Genomic DNA, 27318 nt, shown 5'->3' with positions numbered 1-27318 from the left:
CAGGTTCCATTCATCCTAGACTATGAGTCCTTAGGGAATCAAACTATTGACATTTAGAAAAACAGATTAGCCCAAATCAAATCAGTAAGTGAATCTCTGCAAAATGTTCGGTATTCTCATGCTTACAGTGACAATTATTCTGCATTGTTGTGATCATTTTGAAATACATACCCCCTACGTATGCACTACAATAATTAAGTTAATTATAAATAGAAAACTGAGTGATTGTGGCTATCATAAGAGCATCCCCTGAATCGTAGTATGAAATTTGAACCAGCAACTTCCTTGTTTAAAGCTCACAGTCTAAGCCATTACATTGCATCATTTCATAAGAACAACTTGAGTGGAGATGACATGTTCTTTATTGCATGGACATCACAAACAGCACATTGCTTCAGAGCCTGTTATATGTCACTCCATCTCCAAGTTCAAGGACAAAGCGATTGGTTATTGAATGCAATGGGCCTCCTTTTCATGAAGGCAAGGTATTTCTGATATTCTCAGAAGCAACACTTCTGTAAGTTCAAGGAATGAGAGTAATTCTCCACTTTCTATTATTTGACTGTTTGTATCAGTTGTTTGAAATAAGGATGATGTGTTTGAAATAAGAACATCTGTTGTTTAAGATCTTTTATTTCATTTTTTTAAAAAAGAATTGTAGGTTGCATTAGGAATGCGATTTCTGTGAATTCTGATTTGCACTTAATGAATGGGTTGGAACATAATTTTTCTTTGGATCATGCATTTCTCCAAATTTTGAAATCCTGTACTTGCTGAAACAGGGACGCAGATGGCGCTGTGGTCTAAACCACTGAGCCTACGGCTTGCTGATCGCAAGGTCGGTGGTTTGAATCCCCACGACGGGGGTGAACTCCCATTTCTCGGTCCCAGTTCCTGCCAACCTAGCAGTTCGAAAGCGCGTCAAAGTGCAAGTAGATAAATAGGTATCGCTCTGGCAGGAAGGTAAACGGCATTTCCATGCGCTGCTCTGGTTTCGCCAGAAGTGGCTCAATTATGCTGGGCCACATGACCCGGAAAAACTGTCTGTGGACAAACTTCAGCTCCCTTGGCCAGTAAAGTGAGATGAGCGCTGCAACCCCAGAATCGTTCACAACTGGACTTAACTGTCAGGGGTCCTTTACCTTTTTACTTTCTCAAACAACATTTCTGTGGGTTGTTTTTTAAAAAAAAAAAAAATTAAAATGCAAATTAATGTGGAAATGGGACAGAACAGACTTTTGAATGAAACTGATATAGAGCAAAAACAGACTGTTCCATCCATCCCAGTGCTAAATGTTATAAAGTACAGTCGTACCTTGGAAATTGAACGGAATCTGTTCTGGAAGTCCGTTTGACTTCCAAAATATTCAAAAACCAAAGTGTGAGTTCTGATTGGCTTCAGGAAGCTCCTGCAGCCAACCAGAAGCTCCGTCAGGTGTTCTATTTCCAAAAATAGTTTGCAAACTGGAACAGTCACTTCCGGGTTTGTGATGTTCGGGAGCCAAAATGTTCGAGGACTAAGCTGTTCGACTTTCAAGGTATGACTGTACTTTATCCAAGCCTACCTAAACAAGGCTGAGCATGTAAAACTAAGCTAATTACTATCAACAGAGGGTTGATAGCAGGCAGTGCTATCAATGTTTTCTCATTTCAAAAATCCAATAAACTGATCTGCTGACCTCTGGAAACCTTCATTTCTCCAAATTAGGAGGCTTTCTCCTGACTTTTGGGGAGCATTAATGTAATATTCATACATTCTTAGATGACCAACCTTTGAGTGATGTATGCTAGGAAGGTCAAATTTGGCTATTTATTCCTGTAATCCACTGTCCATGGAAATTGCTGTTCCAGATTTCAAAACCATAAGTCCAAAGGGCATTGGCTTCAAGAAGGTAGCTCCAAAGGGCATTTGAGCAGCTGGAATCGGATGAGACAACTTACTAATGACATTCTCGTGGCCTCTGTCTCAGGGTTTAAATACTTGGGATTTTTCAGATTTCTCAATGGAAACATTAACAGCCAAAGCCTATACATGTCTACTCAGATGTAAGCGTCATGGAGTTTAAGGGGACTTAACACCCAGGTAAACTTGCAGGTGTAGGGTTGCAGCCCAAATGGTGGTGGTGGTTGTTTCAAGGCAGCTGTTGTTCTTTTTGTAGACCGGGCAGAAAAGATCATGCATATTCTAACGTGTGTGAGCACTACCCAAATTCAAAATTGTCATCTAAGAGCAAAGTCCCAACGCATAGTCCAGGCATAGGCAAACTCGGCCCTCCAGATGTTTTTGGACTACAACTCCCATCATCCCTAGCTAACAGGACCAGTGGTCAGGGATGATGGGACTTGTAGTCCCAAAACATCTGGAGGGCCGAGTTTGCCTATGCCTGGACTATGCGTTGGGACTTTGCTCTTAGATGACAATTTTGAATTTGGGTACTCTTTGCAATGATAGTATTCCAGACTATTTTAGGCAGAATTGCATACAAACCTATATGCAGTTAACACTGGTGAATTTTCATGAGGACTTAAAAAAAACCCCAACTAACTCACAAACTGATGTGGAATTTTTTATTTTATTTTATTTGAACTTTTGATTGACAAAGGAGAAACTGAAATGGAAAACTTCATGTATCCCTAATTATGGGTGTGTCTTCTGCCTAATAGCAGCCTAATAATGGCAATTCATTGTTCACTTTAACTTAATTATTCCACTCCTTGCTTAAAAATCCACATAAGCTTTTATTTTGAATGACTGCCTCTATTCCTCTAGGAGAAAACCTGCACTGTGATGCATTAATCTGTTGTCTATAAAAATACACATAATGTTGACAGTGAAAATGACCAGGATGTATTTTCACCACTTGTACCTGATAATTCAGCATCTAGCAATTAGTACTAATATCTCTTTGCTTAAGGAAAATGTAGTGCTCACTGTTATTTTTTTTATATATTTAGGGGGTAAATATCTGTTCCACAGAGTAGATGAAACTGCTCGTGTTCACGGGCTGTCCCTGGGGATAGAATCAATCATTGTACTAGAAAAGGGTGACATTTAAAGAAAGAAACTTGGAGGGAAATGTCATGCTTAAAAAATTAGATTTAAATGCACTAGCTCCTGATTGATTTTTATTGCACTCGGATGGATACAGTGATTGATTATGAGGCTTACAGATGTTTAGTACCTTTTTCACTTCTCTAATAATCAGAATAATCTAATTTTCAATGTCATTTAATGTACAGTACTGAAGGTTATAATAGATCAAGTTTATAGCAATATAGCAAGAATTATGTAATGAATGAAAAGTACATGGAAACCAGACAGAATTCAGTCTCTCGGTGTTGTTGGCAGGGTTTAGAAATTGTGATGTACACATGGCTCATGCGTTGTCCGAGTCCTTTAAAGCATTTGGGTTTCCTCCAAAGCTTACTGCCTCCTTTCCTACTGTGAGAGGATGCTAAAAATTAGCAAGGACAAATCTACTAAAGAAATGTCTTTATGTGTGAAAGCATTGAGGGCTTTGCCTCATATCTGCACCTAGAGAAAACCAACAGTGTACCAGTTTCCAGTACCTTAATTTTGATTTGCATCTGTAGAATAACTCAGTGCATAACTGGAAAAGGTGTCAGTTCACTAGTGGAACAGATTTCAAGGGCTGCAGGAGGCTTGGGGTGAGGGGAAAGAGATTGTATTTTTGGTTTTTATGGAAGCCGCCCAGAGTGGCTGGGGAGGCCCAGCCAGATGGGCGGGGTATAAACAATAAATTATTATTATTATTATTATTATTATTATTATTATTATTATTATAAAAAAAGAAAGCTCTCTTCACATTTTTTGAAGCTTGTTCAGATAGTGCTGGATACTACATAATATATTTTATTTTATTATATTGTATTTTTTGCAACCTGCTTTACTTTAATACATGTCTGCATGTACTGAATATTTATACAGTACTCTATAACATCTCATTTCAAACATCGTTGAAATTGTGATGTGGGAAGCCTCTGATATATCTGAATGTATCAAGCCCCTAGATATATTCAGTGTATATTAAATTCTAAATGTATCAGTGTGAAAATTCAGTTAGGATGTTTGTGTTTTAAAAATGTGCATATTAGCCTTATCTTTGTGGGTGCCTTGTGTATGTATCAGTTAGTGTTATCTGGTTTTCAATAATAATAATAATAATAATACAACAATAACAACAATAATAACAACAACTCAATAGTTTTGGTCAGGCATCTTACACCCTTCATTAAATCTGTGGTACTATTTGCATGTGATTGTGTGTGTGTGTGTGTGTGTGTGTGCGCCCATGATGAATTTTAAACCTAGAAGTTATTCTTCTTCACCTCAGCCAAATACCATGCAGTCCTGCACATAATTATTTTGTGTACCACATTCTCGAATAAACTGGATCACAAGCAGACTTATGTCTTAACCGAAACAAGAGACGGTTCAAAGAGGTACTCTCCCCTCCTAACATGCCCCCTTGCAGACTGGGCTCCTTGACAAGTCTCCCTCTTTGGATGACAGAGAGCACCATCCTTTCGTGCCCCCCGAAGGATAGATTCTGAGGTTGCCAACCCTCCTTTCCCTTCCAGTGCCCCCATTTTGGCACCAAAAGTGAAAGCATAAACTTGTTTCTTAAGAACAACCCGGGAGAAGGAAGGATGTTCCTTCCTCCTGTCTGCTCTCGCATTCAATAAACTCCTGCTTGGAAGTTTCCTTTCCAGTAGTGAGGGTAGTCTGTAAATCATAAATGAAATGTACAGCTATTACCAGATTCTGGCACTAAGCCCAAGCTGATCATCTTAATCTTTCCCCCCCCCCTAAGGCAAATTCAGCATATCTTAAGAGGAAGTGATGAAAAAGAACATAATAGGGGGGAAATGTAGGAAACAGCAAGGTGACAGACTTCAAGAAGTTAATAGTAGTAGTAGTAGTAGTAATAATAATAATAATAATAATAATAATAATAATAATAATAATAATAAATCTGACCAGGTGGCTTCCAACATACAAACAAACATAATAAAACATTAAACATTAAAAAACTTCTCTATACAGTGGTACCTCAGGTTACATACGCTTCAGGTTACATACGCTTCAGGTTACATACGCTTCAGGTTACAGACTCCGCTAACCCAGAAATAGTACCTTGGGTTAAGAACTTTGCCTCAGGATGAGAACAAAAATCGTACGGCAGCAGCGGGGGGGGGGGGGCATTAGCTACAGTGGTGCTTCAGGTTAAGAACAATTTCAGGTTAAGAACAGACCTCCTGAACGAATTATGTACTTAACCCGAGGTACCCCTGTACAGGGCTGCCTTCAGGTGTTTTCTAAAGGTTGTATAGTTACTCATCTCCTGGGCTCAGGGGTAACATAACTCCATACCTGTCAACATTCCTCCAATGAAAATAGGGATGTCCTAAGGAAAACCGGGATATTTCTGGGATCAAATCAGAAACCGGGATGTCTTCTGTAAATGCGGGACTGTCCCTGGAAAATAAGGACCCTTGTGGGGTCTGCCTTCTCTCAAAGACTTTAAAATGTCTATTCTGTTAGGCAGGTCCTCCATGCTGACCAATAAGCACAGGGCTGATGTCAGCACACAGCACCATCCGGCAGCTCCCAGGACCCTAGCACCTTGGCAGGATGTGCCACTTATGCTGGCCTGCATCATCCGTGCTGGGAGGCTGGATCTGTGAGTTGTTCACTGCTTTGATTTCCTACAAAGCCTTGCTTTGATGCTAGATTGTGGACAATTAAAATGCCAGGTGGTTCACCATTGTCAACTGTCAGTAGCAGCAGCTGATTCTGACGTGAAAGGAGTACCTTTCAAACATTAAGCTCTTGAATGGACACCTTAGACAGCTGTACCACTCCCATCGTTCAGTCCGGACACTGAGGTCCAGCTCCGAGGGCCTTCTGGCGGTTCCCTCACTGCAAGAAGTGACGTTACAGGGAACCTGGCAGAGGGCCTTCTCGGCAGTGGCGCCCACCCTGTGGAACGCCCTCCCATCAGATGTCAAGGAAATAAACAGCTATCTGACTTTCAGAAGACATCTGAAGGCAGCCCTCTTTAGGGAAGCTTTTATTGGTTTATGTTTTATTATGTTTTTAATATTCTGTTGGGAGCTGCCCAGAGTGGCTGGGCAGGCTTGCTTTGAATGCAAAATCAAGTACAGTGGTACCTCTAGTTACGTCCACCTCCGGTTAGGTATCCTTCAGGATATGTACACGGCAAACCTGGAAGTATTTTTCCAGGTTTTGCCACATGCGCAGAAGCGCTCTACCGCCACACACACATGCGCAGAAGCAGTCCCTCCAGTTGCAGAAAACTCAGGATCCGACTACAGCTCTGGAATGGACCCCATCTGCATCTGGAGGTACCACTGTATGAGATAACCCTACTATTCTATTTTTAGATAGATTTAGGCACTGCCTGCCATTAGGCAGTGCCGACCAACCCGTGAGGCAAGGTGTGGCAACTGCCTCAGGTGTCAGGATCTACAGGGGCAGCAAAGATCCAGCCTCCAAGCAACTCATCACCCACTGCTCCTGCGGCAGTGGCAGTAACAGCTGCAGCACACTCCTTGGAGAACAGACTTGCCCTTGCCCCTGCAGCATTGTGTGGACAGGCGGAGTCCCCCCAACCCCAGGCAACCCCCGAATGGAATAGTGACTCAAGACAACGTGCTACGGGATTAAAATTTGCCACAACTTTATTGAGTTTCAGATGTAGGGAGACCTTGGCTCAGGCATTGGGCATTTATCCTTCCTAGTCCCCAGCTGGGGATCTGGGGAATGTCAGGGTTATTCATAATGTGTGGGGATTGGGCTGGCTCTGGAGAACATCTGTTCAAGCAGAGGGCCTGCCCCCTGTTTCGCCCCCATTGGAGATGAGAGCAATGACAACTTCTTGGCGTATGGCCAATGCATCCCCTCAAGACCCCCTTAATGGGGAACTGGGATCACCACCGAAAAGGGGCCAGGGGTCCAGTGGCGTAGCGTGGGGGGTGCAGGGGGCCCCGGCCGCACCGGGCGCAACATCTGGGGGTTAGGGTTAGGGGGCACAAATCCACAGGTTAGGGGGTGCAAATCCACGGGTTAGGGGGTGCAAATTACTTGCCTTGCACCGTGCTGACAACCCACGCTACGCCACTGCATGGGTCACTGCTTCAACCCCCCCCCCCCCATTGAGGGAAGATATGCTAAAGGATTCTGCCCAAGGCCTGAAACCGCCAAAGTTGTGACTTTTTGCTATGGGAAAGGCAAAACCTGCCAATGCAGGGAAATTCCTTTCCAGCCCTTCAACAACACCCATGACATAGCAGCACCTGCATAGCTGTGGGGAAGAGGTTAACCTGCAAAAGAAGGCTTAACTGAGGGAGAGCAGGGTGGGAGAAGGTCCGGAGCCAACTCACGCTTTGCAGGTAAGATTCACCTTCTGTTGTGTGGGCAGGGCGGTCTCTCCCCTTACCTGGCCAATCCCCTGGCAACGCCTCCCTAGGCGGGATTGGGTGATTGGCTGGGGTAGGCGGAGACCTCCAGGTATCCAGCCTGGGGAGGGCAAAGCCAGCCCGTACAACTGCAAGCCACACTGGGATCCCGGGGGAGCTGCACTTGACCACGCAAAAGGCACCCCCCATTTCATGGGGGAGCCATCATTACCCCCATGCCAACTCTACAGAAGTCTCTTGGTGAATAGGAGGCATTGCTGGACTCCTCCCAGGGAGAAAATGGTGTGGACTGTTGTCTTGTGTTGTCTTGTACCCTAGGGTCTACACCCATCTGGTGGGATTCAGAGCAACCCCCTTATCCTTTGGTTCCCACTTCAACCACTGTGTAAAGTTGATTTGTTTCTTCCCACTGTTCTTCACTCACTCCTCTTTCCCTGAGAGGGGGACACGGTTTTGTGGTTTGCCTCAGGTGCCAAAATGTCTTGGGCTGGCCCTGCATGTAGTTAAACGTGTGAGTACAGCTATATACACCCAGTGTGTACATATGTGCCAGTGTTTCCCCTTTAATAGCCTGGCTCTCCAAAGCATTCTGCCTCCCATTCAACACACTCAGTGGAACGATGAAATACTGCAGCACTTGAGTCCTAAGTATTTAATGGCTATAACGAATTCTTATATCAACATTACTCCAGGCATGTTAAATACAATAGTTAGATTCATAGTTGGTGTGACTTCATTAAAGCCCATGATCTTGCACTTGGGATTTGTGCAGAGATAACTAGCTTTGGGAAGATATAACTTATATAAAATACAATATACAGCATAATCACATATTCTGTATTTGCACAGCACGGCAGTTACAGTCACTCTGGGAACACTAGCTTGGAATTTACTGATTTTTGTATGTTTATTTAATTCCCTGGCCTGTAGAAGAGTCTTGCCATTGACTTTTACGTTGAATTAGCAATATCACTGAGTATGTGTATTGCTTTCTTCATCCAGAAGTTCTTTACACCCTTCAAAATTGGCCCTCACAATTTTCAATAAATTGTGCTAAATTATCGCTTCATCTAACTGACTTTCTTACAGTGCAGATTTTATGCATTTCTACTCAAATGTATGCCCCATTTAGTTCAGCAGGGCTTATTCCCAAGTAAGTGTTTGCAGGATAGCAACTTTAAGTGTGCCTGACATTAAAGGGTGGGGCTTTTTTGATAGCATAATTACATTAAAAGGCATGACTTAAAGGGTGTTTTAGCTCATACCCTCCAACATTTCTCTGATGAAAATAAGGGAATCTATTATTATCATCATCATCATCATCATCATCATCATTCTATTTTTACCCCACCCATCGGATTGGGTTGCCTCAGCCACTCTGGGCAGCTTCCAACATATAGTAAAACATAATAAAACATTAAAAATGTTCCCTATACAGGGCTGCCTTCAGATGGCTTGGGGGTCAGATAACATCATACCTTCCAACATTTCTCTGATGAAAATAGGGACATCCTAAGGAATGCTAAGGGACATACTGGGATCACATCAGAAACTGGGATGGCTTCTTCAAATCCGGACTGTCCCTGGAAAACAGGGACACCTGGAGGGATGTGTTAGCTGTCAGTGTAATATTTCACCTCCCTTTCCATCAACTCAGGTTCCCCGTACTGCTTCAGAACACAAATCTAACTCACGCCACCCAAAAATGATGTTGCCCACCTGTGACTTCGGACACACAGGACATATGTTTGACTCCCCAAAACAGCAGCAGTGGCCTATGGCGTTGCCATCTTTGTTCTAACGTGGCATCCTGTGCATGATGGACAACAGCTAGCTGGCTGCTGATGGTCAAGTGTAGCAAACGCAGCATTGTGCCAAGGCAGTAGAATTGCCCTGCTTCCTTGTTATGTAAACTCCTCTCCCACTGCAAGGAGCAGCAGGCCTCTTGCCATAGAGCTCCATTTGCATATATTTCTGTGTGCTGATTGACACATTTGCTAAACATAAGGTCTCAGCAGCTACTTAGCTCAATAGCTTGGAACAGCTTGTAGAACACAAACACCTTATTTAGGGCAATCTTGCGAGCTGCTGCCAAGAACTCCCAGGGACCAGATGATTCAGATGGGAATTGCTTTGTGTGTGTGTGTTTCTGTGTTTCTTTTCTGCTATTGGGTGATGGGCTTGGCTGCAGTCCTGGCTTTATTTTGTCATACAGTTCACGTCCCTCTGAGGAAGGTCTTTTCAGATGGTGTGGGCTGGAATCTCTCTGTGGGTGAACTGGTTACCTATTCCTAGAGGGAGAAAAAGGGACAGGTGGATTTGAGCCTGTCTCCGTACTACACAGCCCATAAAATGAGTTCCAAAGGATTCACAGAAAACAATTTTAAGGGCAGCAGGAGAATAGCCATTAACAAAGTGGGGCAGCCAAATACCAATGAAGTCCTGGTCCAACATTTTCACCACCCTTGGTTCTTAATTTTCCATTTACACTCCTCTCATTGACTATACAAGCAAACCAAGTTTGTAGTTAACCTTGTTGTCACTGGTTAAGATGGCCTAGGTAACTTATTGCAAGGCAGTCATGATTTGACCCAGTGCAGTGCTCATTCAATGACATCACATTTTGGGCTTCTTGTGGATTATGGGTATCTGACTCTGTATACTGATTCCATTGGGGCCTGCATTGTATTAACGGTTGGCTTAGTCCTCCGCTATTCCCTTTAGAGCTCACCTGGTTAATTTAGTTTATCCCCCAGAGTGCCTTAGCCCATGCATATATTACCCTAACCACAATTTCAGTCCACTCCATACTTAGAATGTTGCCTGCACAATCCACGTTTGTCCCTGTGGTACTACTAAGTTTGGTATCTCGGTGTTAATCTAGTGATAATTGGTCACCAAGTGGCATAATCCTATATAGAAATGGAAATTGCAGCAAAACATATCGAAATGCAGTTTCCCAGAGGAGGCGACTTAGAGGTACAAACACCTTTGTTTATAGCACGAAGTGATTCCATGGGCAGTGCCAGTGATGAATATTATAATATCACGTGTTGTTGCACGCAGTTTGCCTATAAATAACTGAACAGAGATCTTTGCACTGTATTAGGAACAACCTTACCATAAAATGTCAGTCTGGTTAATTTACTATGAAGGGTATTATTATTATTGTTATTATTATTGTTATTGGGGGTTGTGGGGTAGGATGCTTCAGCTCAATGGTAGAACTCATACTTTGTGTGCAAACGATCCCAGATCAAATCTCCAGCATCTCTAGATAGACCTGGGTAAAGACTCCTGCCTGCAATCCTGTTGAGCCATGGCCACTTTGCATAGACTGAGAGTGGCTTACCTGTGGTTCTCTAGACATTAGAATGATACAATGTTATGGTTGGAAGGAACCCCAAGGGTCATCTAGGTCAACCCCCAACAATGCAGGAACCATCCAACCTCTGCTTAAAAACCTCCAAGGAAGGAGAGTCCACAACCTCCCGAGCGAGACCGTCCCGCTGTCAAACAGCTCTTACTGTCAGAAAGCTTTTCCTGATGTTTAGTCGGAATCTCCCTTGGCCCTTTGAAGCCATTGGTCCGAGTCCTACCCTCCAGAGCAGGAGAAAACAAGCTTGTTCCCTCTTCCACATGACAGCCCTTGAGATATTGGAAGATGGCTATCATATCTCCTCTTTTCCAGGCTAAACATACCCAGCTCCTTCAACTGCTCCTCATAAGGCTTGGCCTTGTGAGACCCCAGTTCCCATCAGCCCTCACCATTGGCCATGCTGCCTGGGGGCTGATGGGAGTTGTAGTCCAACAACACCTGGATGGGTGCAGGTTAGCCACCCTGGTTTAGGTGATCCTGAGCTAGAAGGACCAGTGATCTTACTCGGTAGAAGACGGCTCCTTAGTGGTGTTTTGGTGCTCTCAGTATGTTTTGCTTGTTTAACATTTGCTGCTGTATCCAAGAGCAGTTGGACTTTGGTTAGTGTGCCATACTTGAACTGCCTCCCTTCTTGCCCCTCTCCCAGCTGTCAGAAATGACAGGAACAAAAAGAAGAAGGAGCCTTTAAAGCAAGAGTTTATGGAGAATTACGAAATGACGGCAGAGTTGGATGACCTCACAGAGAAAATCCGAAAATCTCACCAGGAAACCTTCCCTTCTCTCTGCCAGCTGGGCAAATACACTACGGTAAGAGATGTGTGTCATGAAGACTGGAGGGGTCTGGTGGGCTGTCAGAATCACAGAAGTTAATTGATCTGGAAGCGACCAGGAAGTATTTAATGCAGCCCCATGCAGTGAAGCAGAAGCCTTCTCATACCAAAAGCCTGCCTGCCTGCCTTTCTTTCTTTCTTTCTTTCTTTCTTTCTTTCTTTCTTTCTTTCTTTCTTTCTTTCTTTCTTTCTTTCTTTCTTTCTTTCTTTCTTTCTTTTTATTGGTATGATCCAGGTTGTGTAGTGCTATGCATGAGAGCAGGAGGGAGCCACATACCAGGTGATGGGGCAAAAAAATAAATAAATCCATTTAATAAAACAAAAATCTAAAGATTTTGAAATTATCAATGATAGCAGAGTGGGAATCATTAAAACAGAGGCCTACCGAGAGTAGAAGAACCACAAGGTTCTTAGAGGACATGCAAGAGGAAAGTGAAGAGTGAGTTGTAAATCCCTGCCGTGTAGAAAAAAGTCTGCTTATTCCTGCTAGGACTATCAAGAGAAATGAACACATTTCCCCTGATGGGGATTGCTTTGTATTCCAAGACCAGTCTTCATATTATATTGTATAATATAGTAGTACCATACCATATTGATAACTTATTTTTGTTTTAACCCAGATTCTGCACACCACATAGATTTTAACATGAATTTGCCGTATAGAAATAATAATGATGATAATAATAATAATTAGTTGGACAGTTCCCTCATTTTAAATTTCTGAGGTATTTTCATGAGGAAAGATGGTATGTTTCATAAGCTATTTTTGACATAGAAATCTACACAGAATGTTTTGCTCCCTGTTGAACAAAAAATTGTGTGTTGTTGCTTTTGATAAGGTAGTCACCTCCCAAATTCGTGAGCTGCCCGTTTAATCCGGCCCATCTGCTTTGCGCTTGCAAACTCTTGTTTTGGACTCCAAAGCGGTCAAGAACAAATCAGGGTTTGCTGAGACCCCCCTGATAGGCTGGCTAGAGGAGGTCTGCATTCATTTCAGTGGGTCAGGCCCCTCCCAGCCAACCAAAAACAGAAATTGTGTTCAATAGGTTAAACAGAATTGAGGAACAAAAAAGTGTGGGTCCTTACCCCTCTGCAACTATATCAGTCTCTCCACAAATGTCTTATTCTATATTCTTAGTCGGAGATGCAGCAGATTGCTGCAAAAAGCAAAAAAAAAAAAAACAAAACCACCAAAGGGGATCAATTTGGATGAAAAATAAAAATAAATAAAATTTAAAAATGGCCATGTGTTTGGATTTTACAGCATGGCTGGGCTTTTCTGCTGATAAAAATGTCACTAGGGGGCCTTACAGTATTATTCCACCATATGTCCTCTGTTGCAGCACTATGGGAAATGTGGTCCTTAAGCTGCATGCATGAACACTCTTGGAAAAAAACAACACTCGGAAATCATGCTGTTGTAAAACATTCAGCAAAACTCCACCGGTTTGATACTTCTCAGAACCCATGGAGAGCGAATCCTGGAATTTCCGCTTCTAACCTTCTTTTATATTAATTCCATATTTTATCTTTTGGCCTGCATATCAATGCTGACTCAGTTTTATATTTCCATATCGAGGGGAACGGCTACAAATGTGCTTGTTTTTCCAAGTGGTGCTTTTTAGCAGCTCTGATTACTGTATAACATGTTGTTGCAGCGCTTTCTGGTTTCAGCGTTCGTAAGATGAGGCACAGCCATTTTGGGTCCCTCTTGAACACAGCAAAGCAGTGCAATAAAACAGCAAGTGAGCTTGGCGCTTTATCGACTAACCTCTTCTCTTCAGCTTGCATAATCGCCAAATCAGATTTGCATTTTGTTTAAGCTGCCGGGCATCCGCTCAAAAGCATCTCTGTCAAAACTTCCCTGGCTCAGGAATGGTGGGCGGAGGAGCATGATAAACCGAGCTCATAAGATCCCGGTCAAGATTTTGTTCACACTAGCTGATTTCATGCAACGTCTTCTTTCCAGATGGATACCCTATTGTAAAATGATTTCCTGCTCTAGGCTCTGCTCTTCGCTGCCATTCCCCCCCCTATGGAAGTGGATAAACTGCCTATTAAATTTAATTACAACCTGAATGGCTGCACATCTTGATATTATTCCCCACCCCCCACCTACAGTATTTCACCCAGGTCCTTGAGGATGATCTAAAATAAATCTTAAGGATGCAGACTCACTGGTAGGAGGAGGAAATGTTTCCATGAGCAAAGCGGTGACTGTTAACCCCTTTATGCCGCAGAATGTCCCAGGGCAAGTCTCAGCATCAAAATTCATCTCTGCATAACATGCGTGGGAAAGGTTCCTGTTGGACCGTGCCTCCTAAAGGAAATGTTTTGTGGGGACATTTCCTTCTGCCTCCTGTTATTATCCTGCCCAAGCAAAAGCATTTCCTTTGCATGGTCGCCTTGTTTCTATCAGCAAATGAGTATAGACTCAGCTGCTGGGAAGATGGCTGTGTGATCCTCTTCCTGTTTGTCTGACTCCTCCAGGACCTGGAATTTACCTATACCGTTCATCAGAACTTTTTGAGTTTCTCTGCCTCGTTTTCAAGTTATCCCATTCATCAAGTTGGTACCAGTCTTTTGCACTCTCCTGTGCCAGTTCTTGTCGGAGAATGCCCAGATTCTAAACCCGTTTTAAATAGGCCACAGACGTGGATCTAGCAACAGCAAGTCTCGTGACCTTCCTAGCCTTTCAGTAGCCCCATTTAAGCCTTCAAAAGAAGGCACAAAGGCTTTGAATGGGGAGAAGGAGGTACTTAACATGTCAACCCCTGTTCCAGTGTTCCCATGTTTCCTGGGTGTGTTTGTTCCACCCAACTTTCCCGGAAAGTCAGTACACTTGTCAACACATTACCTGGCTGGAGAAGCGCATTGCAAATTTCAAAGTAGTCTGAATTTTGAAGGAAGATAGGGCTTCTGTTGTGTACTGTTTCACAAACTGCAGATTAGGCAGAATCTCCTTGAAATGCAAGCTGAACTGAACCTCTCACCAATCCCTTCTTGCAACCAGGAACCCTCAGTTGCTGGGCTCTCTTGCAGACATTCCTCTTTGTCCCACTTTTTCAGCAGCACTGTGCATGTGAAAGGTTCATTTCCTGTTCTAAAACAATGTCATTTTCTTTTATGTCCACAGTGCTTAGGACAGACCATTGATTGATTGATTGATTGATTGATTGATGATTGATAAAACACAAGAAGGGTTTCTTCCAGTAGCAGGGGCACACTTGGGATATGTTTGATTCTACATTTCACAAGTGCAGGCAGCTTGAAGAGTCCAGGTGCATTACAGATCTGTTCTTTTTTTTTTGGCTGGAAGAGCCTGAATAATTTTCGGGTGTTCTAAAGCTAAACCAAGTGAAATCCGCTACATGGAATAGTATTGCATGCATTAAGTAAACATCACAACTTTCATTTTCTTGATAGGCAAACGTTTCACAACTGTTGAACTTTCTGCGCTGAGATAAAAAGATCACTCTCCAATACCATATGTGTTGGGGTTTTTTAATCCAGAGTTGTATAATTGTTAAAAAATTGGCTCACTAGTTTTTCAATAACAGATGGCTCATCTGTTCATAACACTGATTTTTGACAGAGCGCTGAAACTCTTCCCGTGTATAGACAAGATAAACTATTTTGAACTAATTTGCTAAAACAATAGCATGTGAAAAGATCTCACATTGACTGCATTTTGCATGTCATAGCAAGCCATGGTTTACCAGTTTGTTCCTGATATGCCCCTCCCTGCTAGTGAGAAGGACCAACAAGCCGTGGTTGAGTGTTATGTCCAAGCTGATAGTCGTGGTTTGTTTTGCGCCAAACAAAGCACAATCTGTGTATATTCTTGGCTTAACAGTCATGGTTTGTTTGATACCCAGTTTGAACCTAACACTGAGCCAAGTTTTCTTGCTTCTGCTCGCTAGCACAGGGTCAGGAAGCTGGTGTGCTCTGCGTATTCACAGCAGACTATTAACTATGACTTTTCATGACGCACGAGCACAGCCATGGTGCTGAAATTATGTGCCACCAGACATAGTCCTTTTCCTAGATATGGAAACCAGTGTTCCAGTTCCACTTATTCAAATCCCTGGTTATAAACACTGTATAATTAAAGAGAAAGAAAAATGGCAATGGTATTTGGAAAGGCTGAAAATTATTTTGCCTTATTGACAGATGGCAGCTTTCATTTTTGAATGATTACACCAAGAGCATCCCCAGCAGCAAATTTCACTGCAATTCCGATTGCTAATAGAAATTGCTTGTAGCAGGATCTCTCCACCCTTCATTATTTATATGGATTCAGCTACGCTGCACAGAAATTGGCTGATCTTATGATTCCTTCTGTTCTTTGTAGAACTCTAGTGCTGACCATCGAGTTCGGCTGGACCTTGGGCTCTGGGACAAATTCAGCGAACTTGCGACCAAGTGCATTATTAAGATAGTGGAATTTGCAAAACGGCTGCCTGGTTTTACAAGTTTGACAATTGCAGACCAGATCACACTACTTAAAGCTGCATGCTTGGACATCTTGGTACGTATCTTCTCTTTTGGTATGATTCACTTACATTTTGCTGTCATTTAGTGGTGGCTTAAACAACAACAACACCCAGCCAATGGCCCAACCCACTGCTAAGCAACTCTTTCAGTTGTGATTTAGTTCAAAGGGACTTATATTGTGTATCCTTTGTAGGCTCCACTGAAATGACTTGAGAAGCAGCAATGTTTCCTTCCGAATTCTGTAATCCTTCACTTGACTGCAACCCAACTTGAATGACTGAAACCAGATTTTTCATGTTGCTGAAAGCCAACATGGGCGCAAACAGTAGCCTTAATCTATGTGGTTTCTACTGAACTAGGCTTGCAATATGTTTGTGGAGGGTTTAAGTGTTTGGGCAGTAGATCCAAAAGCTGGATGGGTCTCAGGAAGATTTTTCGTTTTTCAGGCGATGATCCTCACCTTCTCTAAGAACTAAACTATGCCAATATCTTCAAATTTGCTGTTTTTTGTGCTTTATGTGGGTCACAGAACATTTCTTACCAGAATTTGCATTAAGCTATTGCAAAATTGTATGCATTTTCTTGAAGTGTAAGAGCACACACACAGCCTTGGTATTAAATCTGGCTTTGTTATCCTCAAAGAAGTTCTATGAGGAAGACTTCAGAAGAGTGGCTGTCTACAAATGTCAATTTCTTTAAGATAACATCATGCAAAGAGAATAAACAATAGTTTTCTAACTAGTCTATTTGTTTATTTACTTAGGCATGCATATACCACCCATTAATCCATTATTTTTTAAAATAAATAAACTTAGTAGAACTATCCATATAAAACCAACACAAGTAGGATAAAATCATTCTAAAACTGTACTAAAATCCAGTTTAAAATTATGTGTGCTGAGTACTAAAATACACTGAAACATAATTATAAAAGACCTGGGAGATTAAAAAGGTAATCGCTTGGCCCTAAACCTCTGTGTGCAGAGCATTCCACAAGGAATGCACCACAATGGAAAACACTCTTTTCGTACTGGGTACCTGCCTCACTTCTTTAGACAGGGAAACCTGGTGATGGGCCTCTGATGAATATCTTAAGGTCTGGGTAGGTCTTCAGGAAGAGGTTGGTAACCTGCGCCAAAGCCATTTAGGAGTAGCACATTGAACTGGGCCTGGAGATAGACAGGAAGCTAGCACAGATGACAAAACACTGGTGTTGTATGTTCATATCTTCCAGTCCCCATTAATGATCTTGCTGTGCTTTTCGGGGGCCACCTGGAGCTTACAAAGCATTTCCAAGGGCAGCTCCCATGTGTAACTCCTCACTGTAATCTATCCAGGAGCTTACCTGTGGCAAGGTTATCTCTGCCCAGATAGGGTTGTAGCCTAGATTTTGGAGGACACGCACACACACACCCCTGACTACATGCATTTTCCTTTAGGTCAGTCCAGCTCCACGAAAGTCTGGGCTTGCAATATATGGGTGTCAGATCATCAGCTGTTTCCTCTGCCCTCTGCTGTGCATATTGTGTTTGGCTCATCCTACAGTTTGTTCAGGAAAGTTTCCCGTCCAAGTAATGGGGCTCCCATAATCCCTTGAAGTTTCACACAAGATCCCCGGGGAGGAGAATATTAGCTGCTCTGACCATTTTTCTTCTCATTGCTTTGTCACAAGCTGTTGCAAACAGTCCTTCCTGTAGGACACTGATGTATATGGGTGAAGAGAGCACAGTGGAAAAGGAGAGGGAAAGTATCGTAGGAGCTGGCCTTGCAGTTCCCAAGAGGCCCGTCTCCGAGTCCCTTCTTCTTCCCAGCCTCCATTCATACTGGCCTGCTGCTGCCGTCGCCTCCTTCTTGTGTGTGGTCTCACCACAAGACAGAGCCATTTATTACGAACTGCATGCCTGCCTTGGTGAGCGCTGTTATGATAAGGCATAGTTAACTTCTTCTTTACCCCCCAGGAAAGTGTACTGATAATTTATAAAATATGACACAGTTCTCGGGCGTATTCCTTTGCAGGGATATGAGAAGGGAGCTGAACAGAGGTTGAGAGTGCAAATGGTTTTTTAAAAATGGTTAATATATTGTTGTTGCTGTTGTTTTGTTTTAAAGTTGAGCGAGAGTTTACATAGCTTAACTTCCCTCTCCAGCCCTTTGCTCTTAAGATGCCTGCCATCTATTTTCAGCCTGTCAGTTCCAGGAATGCTTGTCAGCTGCCAGACACAATCACTTGTAATTTTGGTTGCTTAAGAACACCCTCCCTATCCTTGTAAATATTTGCTTAGCTTGGTGGATTGGGCCCTGGCAGCCAGTTGTGGTGCTGTTGGGTCATTATAAATTTCAGACTTGCAAAGATTGAGTTCCCCAAACATTTCCAGTTTTTCCTTCCTTTCATTTACTGTATTTTTTGCTTTATAAGATGCACCAGACCACAAGACACACCTAGTTTTTGGAGGAGGAAAACAAGAAAAAAAATACTCTGAATCTCAGAAGCCAGAACAGCAAGAGGGATCGCTGCGCAATGAAAGCAGCAATCCCTCTTGCTCTTCTGGCTTCTGGGATAGCTGCGCAGCCTGCATCCGCTCCATAAGACGCCCACACATTTCCCCTTACTTATAGACTTATTCTAAGACTCAGATAGTTGTTTATTTCCTTGACATCTGATGGAAGGATGTACCACAGGGAGGGTGTCACTGCCGAGAAGGCCCTCTGCCTGGTTCCCTGCAACCTCACTTCTCGCAGGGAGGGAACCACCACAAGGGCCTCGGAGCTGGACCTCAGTGTCCGGGCTGAACGATGGGGGTGGAGACACTCCTTCATATATACAGGGCCAAATTGTGCTCTGAAATGTACTAGGAGCCAATGTAGATCTTTTAGGACTGGTGTTATGTGGTCCTGATCAGCGGCTACTCCCAGTCACCAGTCTAGCTGTCACATTCTGGATTAGTTGTAGTTTCCAGGTCCCCTTCAAAGGTAGCCTCACACAGAGTTTATTGCAGTAGTCCAAGCGGGAGATAACTCAGAGCATGCACCACTCTGGTAGGTAGGTAGGTAGGTAGGTAGGTAGGTAGGTAGGTAGGTAGGTAGGGTCTCAACTGGCATACAAGATGGAGCTGGTAGACAGCCGTCCTGGACACAGGTCGTAGTCTCAAATCTGCGTTTCTGTCTGAGTGTACATACAACTCTTTATTCAGAATTTTGTGGGCACTTTAGAACTTCTGCATCTGCAAGTGAGCAGTGGATTGGGCAAATACATCGAAAAGGCCAGTAATGAGCACGTCACTGGATTTGTGTATTTCCCAACATTTCTTATCCTGCCTTTTTCCTGTCATGGAACCCAAGGCAGCATACATGTGTTTCCCATGTGGTCTCTCATCCAGCCCATGACCAGACCCATATCTGCTTAGCCCCAGCATGGCGGAGACCTCATGTGCAGGCAGACCATATCCTGGGATCATGTGTGCTTTTCTTCAGCTGTTGCCAGCTGTTTTGTTAATTGTGAGATGTTAACATTAATCTCATGTTATGAGAACTTTCAGTACAGAAACTAGATTGAAGCTGCATTTGTATAAACCACATTGTGGCGTTTGTCCTCCTAAGTGTGTAGCCGAGAGTAACGGGTTGGTGGCAGCGAGGAAGCGATCACAGTGGTGGCACAGGGATCAATAGACCGTCAATCGTCTGGGGACCCTGTGTGATCGCCACACACATTTCCCTTGCTTGCTGTGGCACCTTGAAAGGAAACACAACTGCTTGCACCCCAAATCAGCCCTGATGGAGAACCCTTTGCAGAACAGACAATGTAGTTGCAAACTGCGGCCTGCTAATCCTCATGTGGAGTTTGTGTCTGCGTGTGTTTTAACGTAAGAAACAGAGAGTGGGAAGTTTCCAAACTGTATCTCGCCCTCATCAGCGAGATTATGGGGTGTGTTTCTCTGGCGTTGTGTTTCCCATGCTCCTGCCATTCATAAATAATTTCTCACGAAACCCTCCTGTTTGCCCTGCTCGATAAAACCAGATTATGGTCAACGGCTACAGAGAGCGTGAAATAAGAGAAAGGGCCTTGCATCGGAATATGCCGCCGCGTTTGTCACTGGCAGTATTATATGTAACCCAAAGAGACCACATTCTTCTCCCCAAGTAGCACCGAGAGGCAGCTCAGGTTCCCAGAATGTCAGCCGCTCTCGGCGACTGTGGGAAGGGTCCCTTTCACTCACGCTGTCCATTGTTTTTCCTCCTCTCTGAAGGAAACCTGCTCAGATGTGCTGTTTTATTTCTTGGCGGGAAGATCCCGCAACCCTGGTTCTTTCCTTTGACCATATCTCTGGAAAACTGGCGTAGGGCTGAACCGAGAATACTGCCAAAGGAGCCACAGCACAGGGTTCATACCCTACCAGTATATCTTATTGTGGCCGGGGTAGGAGGGTGGAAGAGGAAGTTGTCATGGATTTCATACATTAAAGAAAATAGACTAGAGAATTGGAAGAGCTCTTCTGGCTTCGAAGGCCCATCCAGTCTGGAATTCTGTTCTGTACTGAGAGACATGGAGAGAGGATGTAGTCATCAAAGCTAGTAACCACTGAAAGCCTTATGAAGCCCATGGATTTTTCTAATCCTCTTTTAAAGTCATCCACGTCGAGAGCCATCTCTCTATCCTGTGGTAGCAAATTCTATCATTTTTCAGAGTGCAAAGACATTCTTTCACAGCGCATCCATTTATAAATAAAAATAATAAATACAAATTCGAGAGAGAGAATAAGCAGAGTTGGCCTCCTCCCACCAAACTCTGAATTTGTCTGTCAGAAGTCTGGGATTTGCCACTTTATTTCTCAAATCTGTTGGCATAGCATGAGCCACTGTTTCTCCTCTTCTCCTGGGGAGAGAGAGAAGAGTGAGGGGATAGATCCAGGTGGCTTCTTGCTGCATGCCAAGCTGGAAGCAGAAGAACCCATCATCATGCGACTTCTGCGTATGTTATATGCTTCGTGGATACCTTTGCAAATCATGTGATGAGAGTGGTGTGGACATTTGAGGTGGGTTCTTGGGAAAGGAAACCCCTGTTGCTTGAATAGCTCGGCAGCCCATGCTTGCCCCAATCCTAGGAGCTGCTGTTACCATCTTTCTCTCGCCCATGGCTAAGAAGCTTTCCTTGGGCATGAGAAATGGAGGTGGTGGTGTTAGTATTCCTCAGTTACCTTTCTTGACAGGGACTTGAGACTGCAAATCCCAGAATGCTTATCCTTCCCACTGGCAATTCTCAGACTTTTATGTTCTTCTTCTTTCTAAAAGTTGCTGTTAATAAGGACCTATGGGTCAAAGGGGATCTGAGAAAACAGCAGAAACCAAAACCGTGTGCAGGGTGAATGCCGGACACAATCTAGCCAAGATTAAGCCCTCCTAAGTCCCCATTGGGACCTTCCTAGTGGGCTGCAGGTTCTGTTCAAGCTTCGCTTTCTGAGCAGCTCCTGTTGAACTCACCGAGTCTCACCTAAGCATGTGTAGGATTACCTGCACACATTGCACTTAAGCATTTGACTAAAATCAGGGATGTAGGAAGTACTGAACTTCAGCTAGATTTGGTTGGCATCCGTCTGTCTCAGGAGACAATGGAGGAGTGTGCCTTTGGGGTTGAAGTCAAACTGTTGGGAGTTACAATGCCTTCTGTATCTGTAGAGACCGGTATGGGAGAGACATGTTTTGTTGCAGCTGGGGCAGACGAGGGCATCTAGTGGTGCTGATGGAGGTGTACCATGGCTTTCCTTCTTCCTATGCTCCTCCCAGTGGTCGTTCCTTCTCTGGTCCTGTAATTGTAGAGTTCTCAAGAAGGCCATAACCTGATGTGGTCCTTTCCCAATGACTGGGACAGCCCCTTCATCTGCCTTTGAAGAACACATCCAGACACCTGGACTCTATAATAAATTCTATAATTGCGATGTCCATAAACAAAATGACTTTTCTCTCCCCGACCCCCAGATCCTTAGAATTTGCACAAGATACACGCCCGAACAAGACACGATGACGTTTTCCGACGGCCTTACACTGAACCGAACTCAGATGCATAACGCTGGATTTGGTCCCTTGACGGATCTTGTGTTCACATTTGCCAATCAGCTCCTGCCCTTGGAAATGGACGACACGGAAACTGGCCTGCTCAGTGCCATCTGCTTAATCTGTGGTGGTATGTCTTGCTTTGTCTTTTGATATGCTGGAATGAGCACAGGACAGAGAAGAAGTTGGGTTCGACAAGTGCTAGTATCTTCAGGGCTTACTAGAATTCATGGAAATGAAAAGTTGTTTCCAAGGAGACGTTTCTACTGAACTTGCCTAGGTCAGTGTTCATCAGCCTTGGGCCCCAGATAGATGTTGCTACACTACAGCTTCCATCATCCCTGAGCATTGGCTAACCTGGCTTGGATGATGGGTGTTGTAGTCCAACATCTTGGGGGAACATGGCTTTTTGAGAGGAAATAGCGGTGTGGGGATGGGGAAATGACACTGTATGGTGCCATGGTGTGTCACCAGGACAAGTGAGAATGCAGACCATATGACAAAATGGGAGCCGATGTAGCCAGAAATTGCCCTTCTGTCTCAGCTGCAGTCATGACAAAACAGGCTGCAGAAAAAGGGATGAAATCGCCTCTCCCCTATGAACTCCATGTGGATCTTTATTCCTCATATCACTGGTTTCCTGTAATGATTTAATTTTTGAAGAAATGTTCTAACATGGAATTAGTTGGAAGTCATTTTTTTCTTCGTTTTTGGTATTATTTTTCATTCTTTTTCCTTTTTTAGGAGAATATAATGTGTTATATTTTTGATTGCAATTTATGTTATTATGTTTACATCCTTGTAATTTTGTATTTTCTTCTGTTTTTGTATTATTTGTTTTATTCAATGCTTGTTTGTATGAAGTGTGTGTGTGTGTGTGTGTATGTGTGTGTGTGTATATATATATATATATATATATATATATATATATATATATATGCAGGTTTTGGTGTCCTCGGGTGTCTTCCCGTGTAAAAGTTGGGGTGTCTAGGCGACGTTTCGACGAGGTCTCACTCGTCATCTTCAGGCTGGTGCTTTCGGCTTCTTGTTACTGGAACAGAGCAGGATCTCAGTGTTTGAGTTCCTATAAATACTGTTGAGGGGGTGTGGTGTATAGCCTCCAATGTTCTGGGCAGAGAGGAAGTTCCCAGGCTAGAAAAGGCACACTAGCCTGGGAACTTCCTCTCTGCCCAGAACATTGGAGGCTATACACCACACCCCCTCAACAGTATTTATAGGAACTCAAACACAGAGATCCTGCTCTGTTCCAGTAACAAGAAGCCGAAAGCACCAGCCTGAAGATGACGAGTGAGACCTCGTCGAAACGTCGCCTAGACACCCCAACTTTTACACGGGAAGACACCCGAGGACACCAAAACCTGCATTCCTGTACCCGTGAAAATCTACGAAAGCATATATATATATATATATATATATATATGCCCCTTCCCTGGATTTGGGGCTGCTGAGAAGGCAGAATCTTCCATTTCTGGACTACGCCTGTGCCAAAGGATTTTGAAGCTATTCCTAATGTACTGTATAGATATCATGTGCAGATATCTATGCAGCAGTGCCTCAGTATCAAATCCTACGTACATTACAGATAAACCATTGTAGAGTTGAGCGAACCACAAAATTTTTCACAAATCCTGTATTTTTTAATCGCTCGAGACTCTTACAGATGTTTCATCTAAACAGGACAGTCCAAATTCACCTCACAGGTTCCTTTAGGCAAAATCTGGAGGCAAATGTATTAAACAGGAAGCACTAGTGACATGCCTCAGATTTATTTATTTCTAACTCAATGGCTCTTAGTTAACTCAGTGTTATGCTGACACCTACTGGCACACAGGGGTAATAGCATTGTGCTCCAATTGAGAGATGAAATGGCCAGAAAGTATCCCATAGAAAAATAAAACTTTTTGAGTTGGATTTCATTTTACAACTTCAAAATGAGTAAAGTTATACCTTATTATTGGTCTCTTAAGTAAACACAAATATATAGTTAGTTATGGCAGTGAAATTGTCTTTACTTAGAGCCTTAGAGAGGAACAGGAACTGTTTTTCCAGACTTGTTAAATACATTGCCAGCTTGCACAGAAAAAGCCCAGAAGTGTCATCATGTTAGTTTGGAACTGGGTCATGGAAAGCAAAGAATTTGCAATAGGCAGAATTTGGTCATGTTAATTTGAATGCCGACACTAAAGTTTTGCTGTTCGCTGTTTTTCACCGCTTGTAATATTTGTGTGTTTTTTTCCAGACCGCCAGGACCTCGAAGAACCAGCTAAGGTAGATGAACTACAGGAGCCATTGTTGGAGGCTCTCAAAATATACATCAGAAAAAGAAGACCCAACAAGCCTCATATGTTTCCAAAGATCTTAATGAAAATCACAGATCTACGCAGTATCAGTGCAAAAGGTAAGCTAGATTCCTATGGAATAATGACTCTTGCTTGGTAGGGAAACATTTATGCTCTGATCCCCAGATGGAATTTATCTAGAGTCCTGTGCCCAGCTATTGAGTCATGTGACCCAACCATGGATGAACTTGATTTGCCATGCCGTTCGAGCGGCGATGGGCTTGACCCATGGCTGCTTTCAGTGCAGAGGGGCGTACGCAAACCCCAGCACTATGCACACACATACCTGTCCCCAAGAACAGCCCCTCTAAATGTAGAAGCACCTTCTTGAAGAAAACCTTCCAAGTGATTCTAGCCCACCATTATTTCTGATTATTTTTTCACTGCAGCCATGCCCTGATTTGCTAAAGTGCAGCTAAATAAACTCACGGTTCGGCGCATTGACTGACACATTTTCCTGGCAACAGAGCTCTGATGCGTGGGACCAAGGAAGCAGACCTACAAAGTTTCTAAATTCCATTCATTAAGAGTTGTCCTTTGACTTTTGTGGGCCCTGTGCTGTTGAACTGTTTATACTCATGCAATCATCCTCTATTTGATAGATTGGTTTATTATACCGAAATATTACAGGGAGCATAAAGGATAGTAGTATATATATTTAGCACTGTATTAAGCTAAGAAAGTTTTCTAGGAATTTCTAAGTCAATTTATATTATTATACTTTATTGCAGGGGAATGAATTCCTAACACCTGGCAGCTGCCTGTGTGTGTTTGTTTTCCAGGCAAACCCTGCCTGTACCTCTCTGGTTTTACAAGAAATGGCACCCCTTTGATATGAAAGCTGCCTTGAGTGCCTAAATGTCAGAGAAATAAATGCAACATAGTTTATTCACCAAGGAGATCATGGCTGTTTAATGTGTTGGCCGTGTTACGCCCTCCTTTCTTTGGGGCTTTTTCTCCTTCCGCAGCAGTTCCTTGGAAATGCCTTAAGTGTCTAAACTCAAATAACCTTGTATATAAGGACAGTCTCTAGACAGCATGGTTACATCCAAATTCATTATGTCCATGTTGAAACATCCCTTCTGCTAAATTGCAGTATTCACCACTTCCCAAAAATCCGTATATGTAAATCACCAATAATAATTATTTCACCATTACAACTTAAGCAATTTCCCCATTTCGCTCAGTGTCATGTGAGGAGCCCTCCCATTCATCAGTGCATTATAGCCGCAACCCAACAGTGTGTCAATTAGTATAGACAACTCTTAACTTTTCATAAGGTTGTGGTTAGAAATTACTTGCTCCGAACTTAGTGTCCTCACATGCTTTTCAGATTGAAAGTGGTAACGTGTTTAAAGGTCTTAGCTTACTTGTAAACGTTTCCAGTTATGTTTCCGCTTTGGAACCTGCTCTGAGACATATGTGAAAACATAACCCACCAATTGTATAGAGAGGCTTTTTTCACTCTCTCTGTGACACAATAATTCCACTTTCATGTTAGACAGAAGTGATTAAAAGCAGCCTACTGATTCATTAGTTTTGTTAGTAAACCAATTTATAAGATGAAGTTGGGGATGGTTATTTGATTTCTGGCAAATAATTGATCTTTCAGCCTCCTCCAGTACTCTCCACTACTGTTTGTCCTGAAGCATTGAAGATACAGAAATCGGAGATAAATTGAATGGGTTTTGACTTTCCTTCCTGCCAATCTATAGCTGTTGCTCACATCTTCCATGCGGAGAAGTGCATGGAGAAAATAGGCTTTGCACTGTCCAGAGATGGGAAGGCCTGGAAAAAATGGGGGGACGGGACAGATTTTCTGCGGGGGTTTTCCGTAAAAATTGGAAAAAAGTTTGATATCATTTGAATATTCCACACACTCCCCCCCCCATTTTTCCAGGCTTTGGGGAAAAAACGGGGGGGGGTGAGGGACTGGTTTTCCCTCCAGGCCTTCACATCTCTATTTGCACGTATAGGTTTTAACATATTTAGGGTGGAATACTAGGACTACTTACTGTATGATTACCACTTGAAGAAGCCCTGTGTTCCTTTATAACCTGTCCATGCAGTCAGCCAAGTATTATTGTGCTTCTGAATCTTTAGTTAAACGTTTAAGTCTTAACCTAGACTCTTTGCTGTTGCTGCAGTGGACTAACAAATTTATTTTGGCTCAACACTCTCATGGACTCAAACCTGATTCATCAGACGCACAAAATGAAATCTTAGTTGGCAGATATTTAAAGGTGAAAATTCTAAGGGGGTAGTTGAATGGGAATAAAATGCAAAAATTAGGCAATGGTGATGAGGGCTTAAGTATTTTAAATGTTCACCCCTTTATAGTAGCAGATTGGTTATAATTGCTGGTGTATTGATATATTTAATGGGGGAGGGAACTATTCACAAGAATCAGTCATAGATAGCACAGCTATAATAACCTGGCATTGGTAAGCTGAATAACTCATGTAGCATGATAAAAAATATTTGGGCAGCCGAAGCAGCAGAGGCCTACAGTAGCCTGCTGCACTATGTGGCTAATGATTTACAAAATATGGGTTCCCCTGACATGTAACAGCTTTTTGTTTTTAAAGTGACCTGTGACTCCACTCTTAGTATAGTCTATTATGGCATGAAAAGGATGTGTTCTTCAGCAGCTTTGAGCATGACGAAGGTGCTTCTACCTGGGCAAACGTTGCTTCTGAGCACTTTCTTGTGAATACACAGCCTCTCTTCTGCCTGAAAGAGA

General features: G+C 43.0%; 1 protein-coding gene across 7 annotated transcripts in view; it reads left to right on the top strand.

Annotated features, from left to right (window-relative positions):
• RARB (retinoic acid receptor beta) overlaps positions 1–27318 on the top strand; it is a 353150-nt gene that overhangs the window by 324265 nt on the left and 1567 nt on the right. For all 7 annotated transcript variants that reach the window (XM_081883362.1, XM_081883363.1, XM_081883360.1 and 4 more), the window contains 4 exons: positions 11490–11650; positions 16028–16204; positions 22141–22345; positions 24476–24634. In XM_081883362.1, the coding sequence (XP_081739488.1) occupies positions 11490–11650; positions 16028–16204; positions 22141–22345; positions 24476–24634 (702 nt within the window). The remainder of the gene's footprint in view (positions 1–11489; positions 11651–16027; positions 16205–22140; positions 22346–24475; positions 24635–27318) is intronic.

This window comes from Podarcis melisellensis, assembly GCF_964234715.1.
Source record: "Podarcis melisellensis genome assembly, chromosome: 12".
Classification (NCBI taxonomy): Eukaryota; Metazoa; Chordata; class Lepidosauria; order Squamata; family Lacertidae; genus Podarcis; species Podarcis melisellensis.
This window is presented reverse-complemented; position numbering and strand designations above follow the sequence as displayed.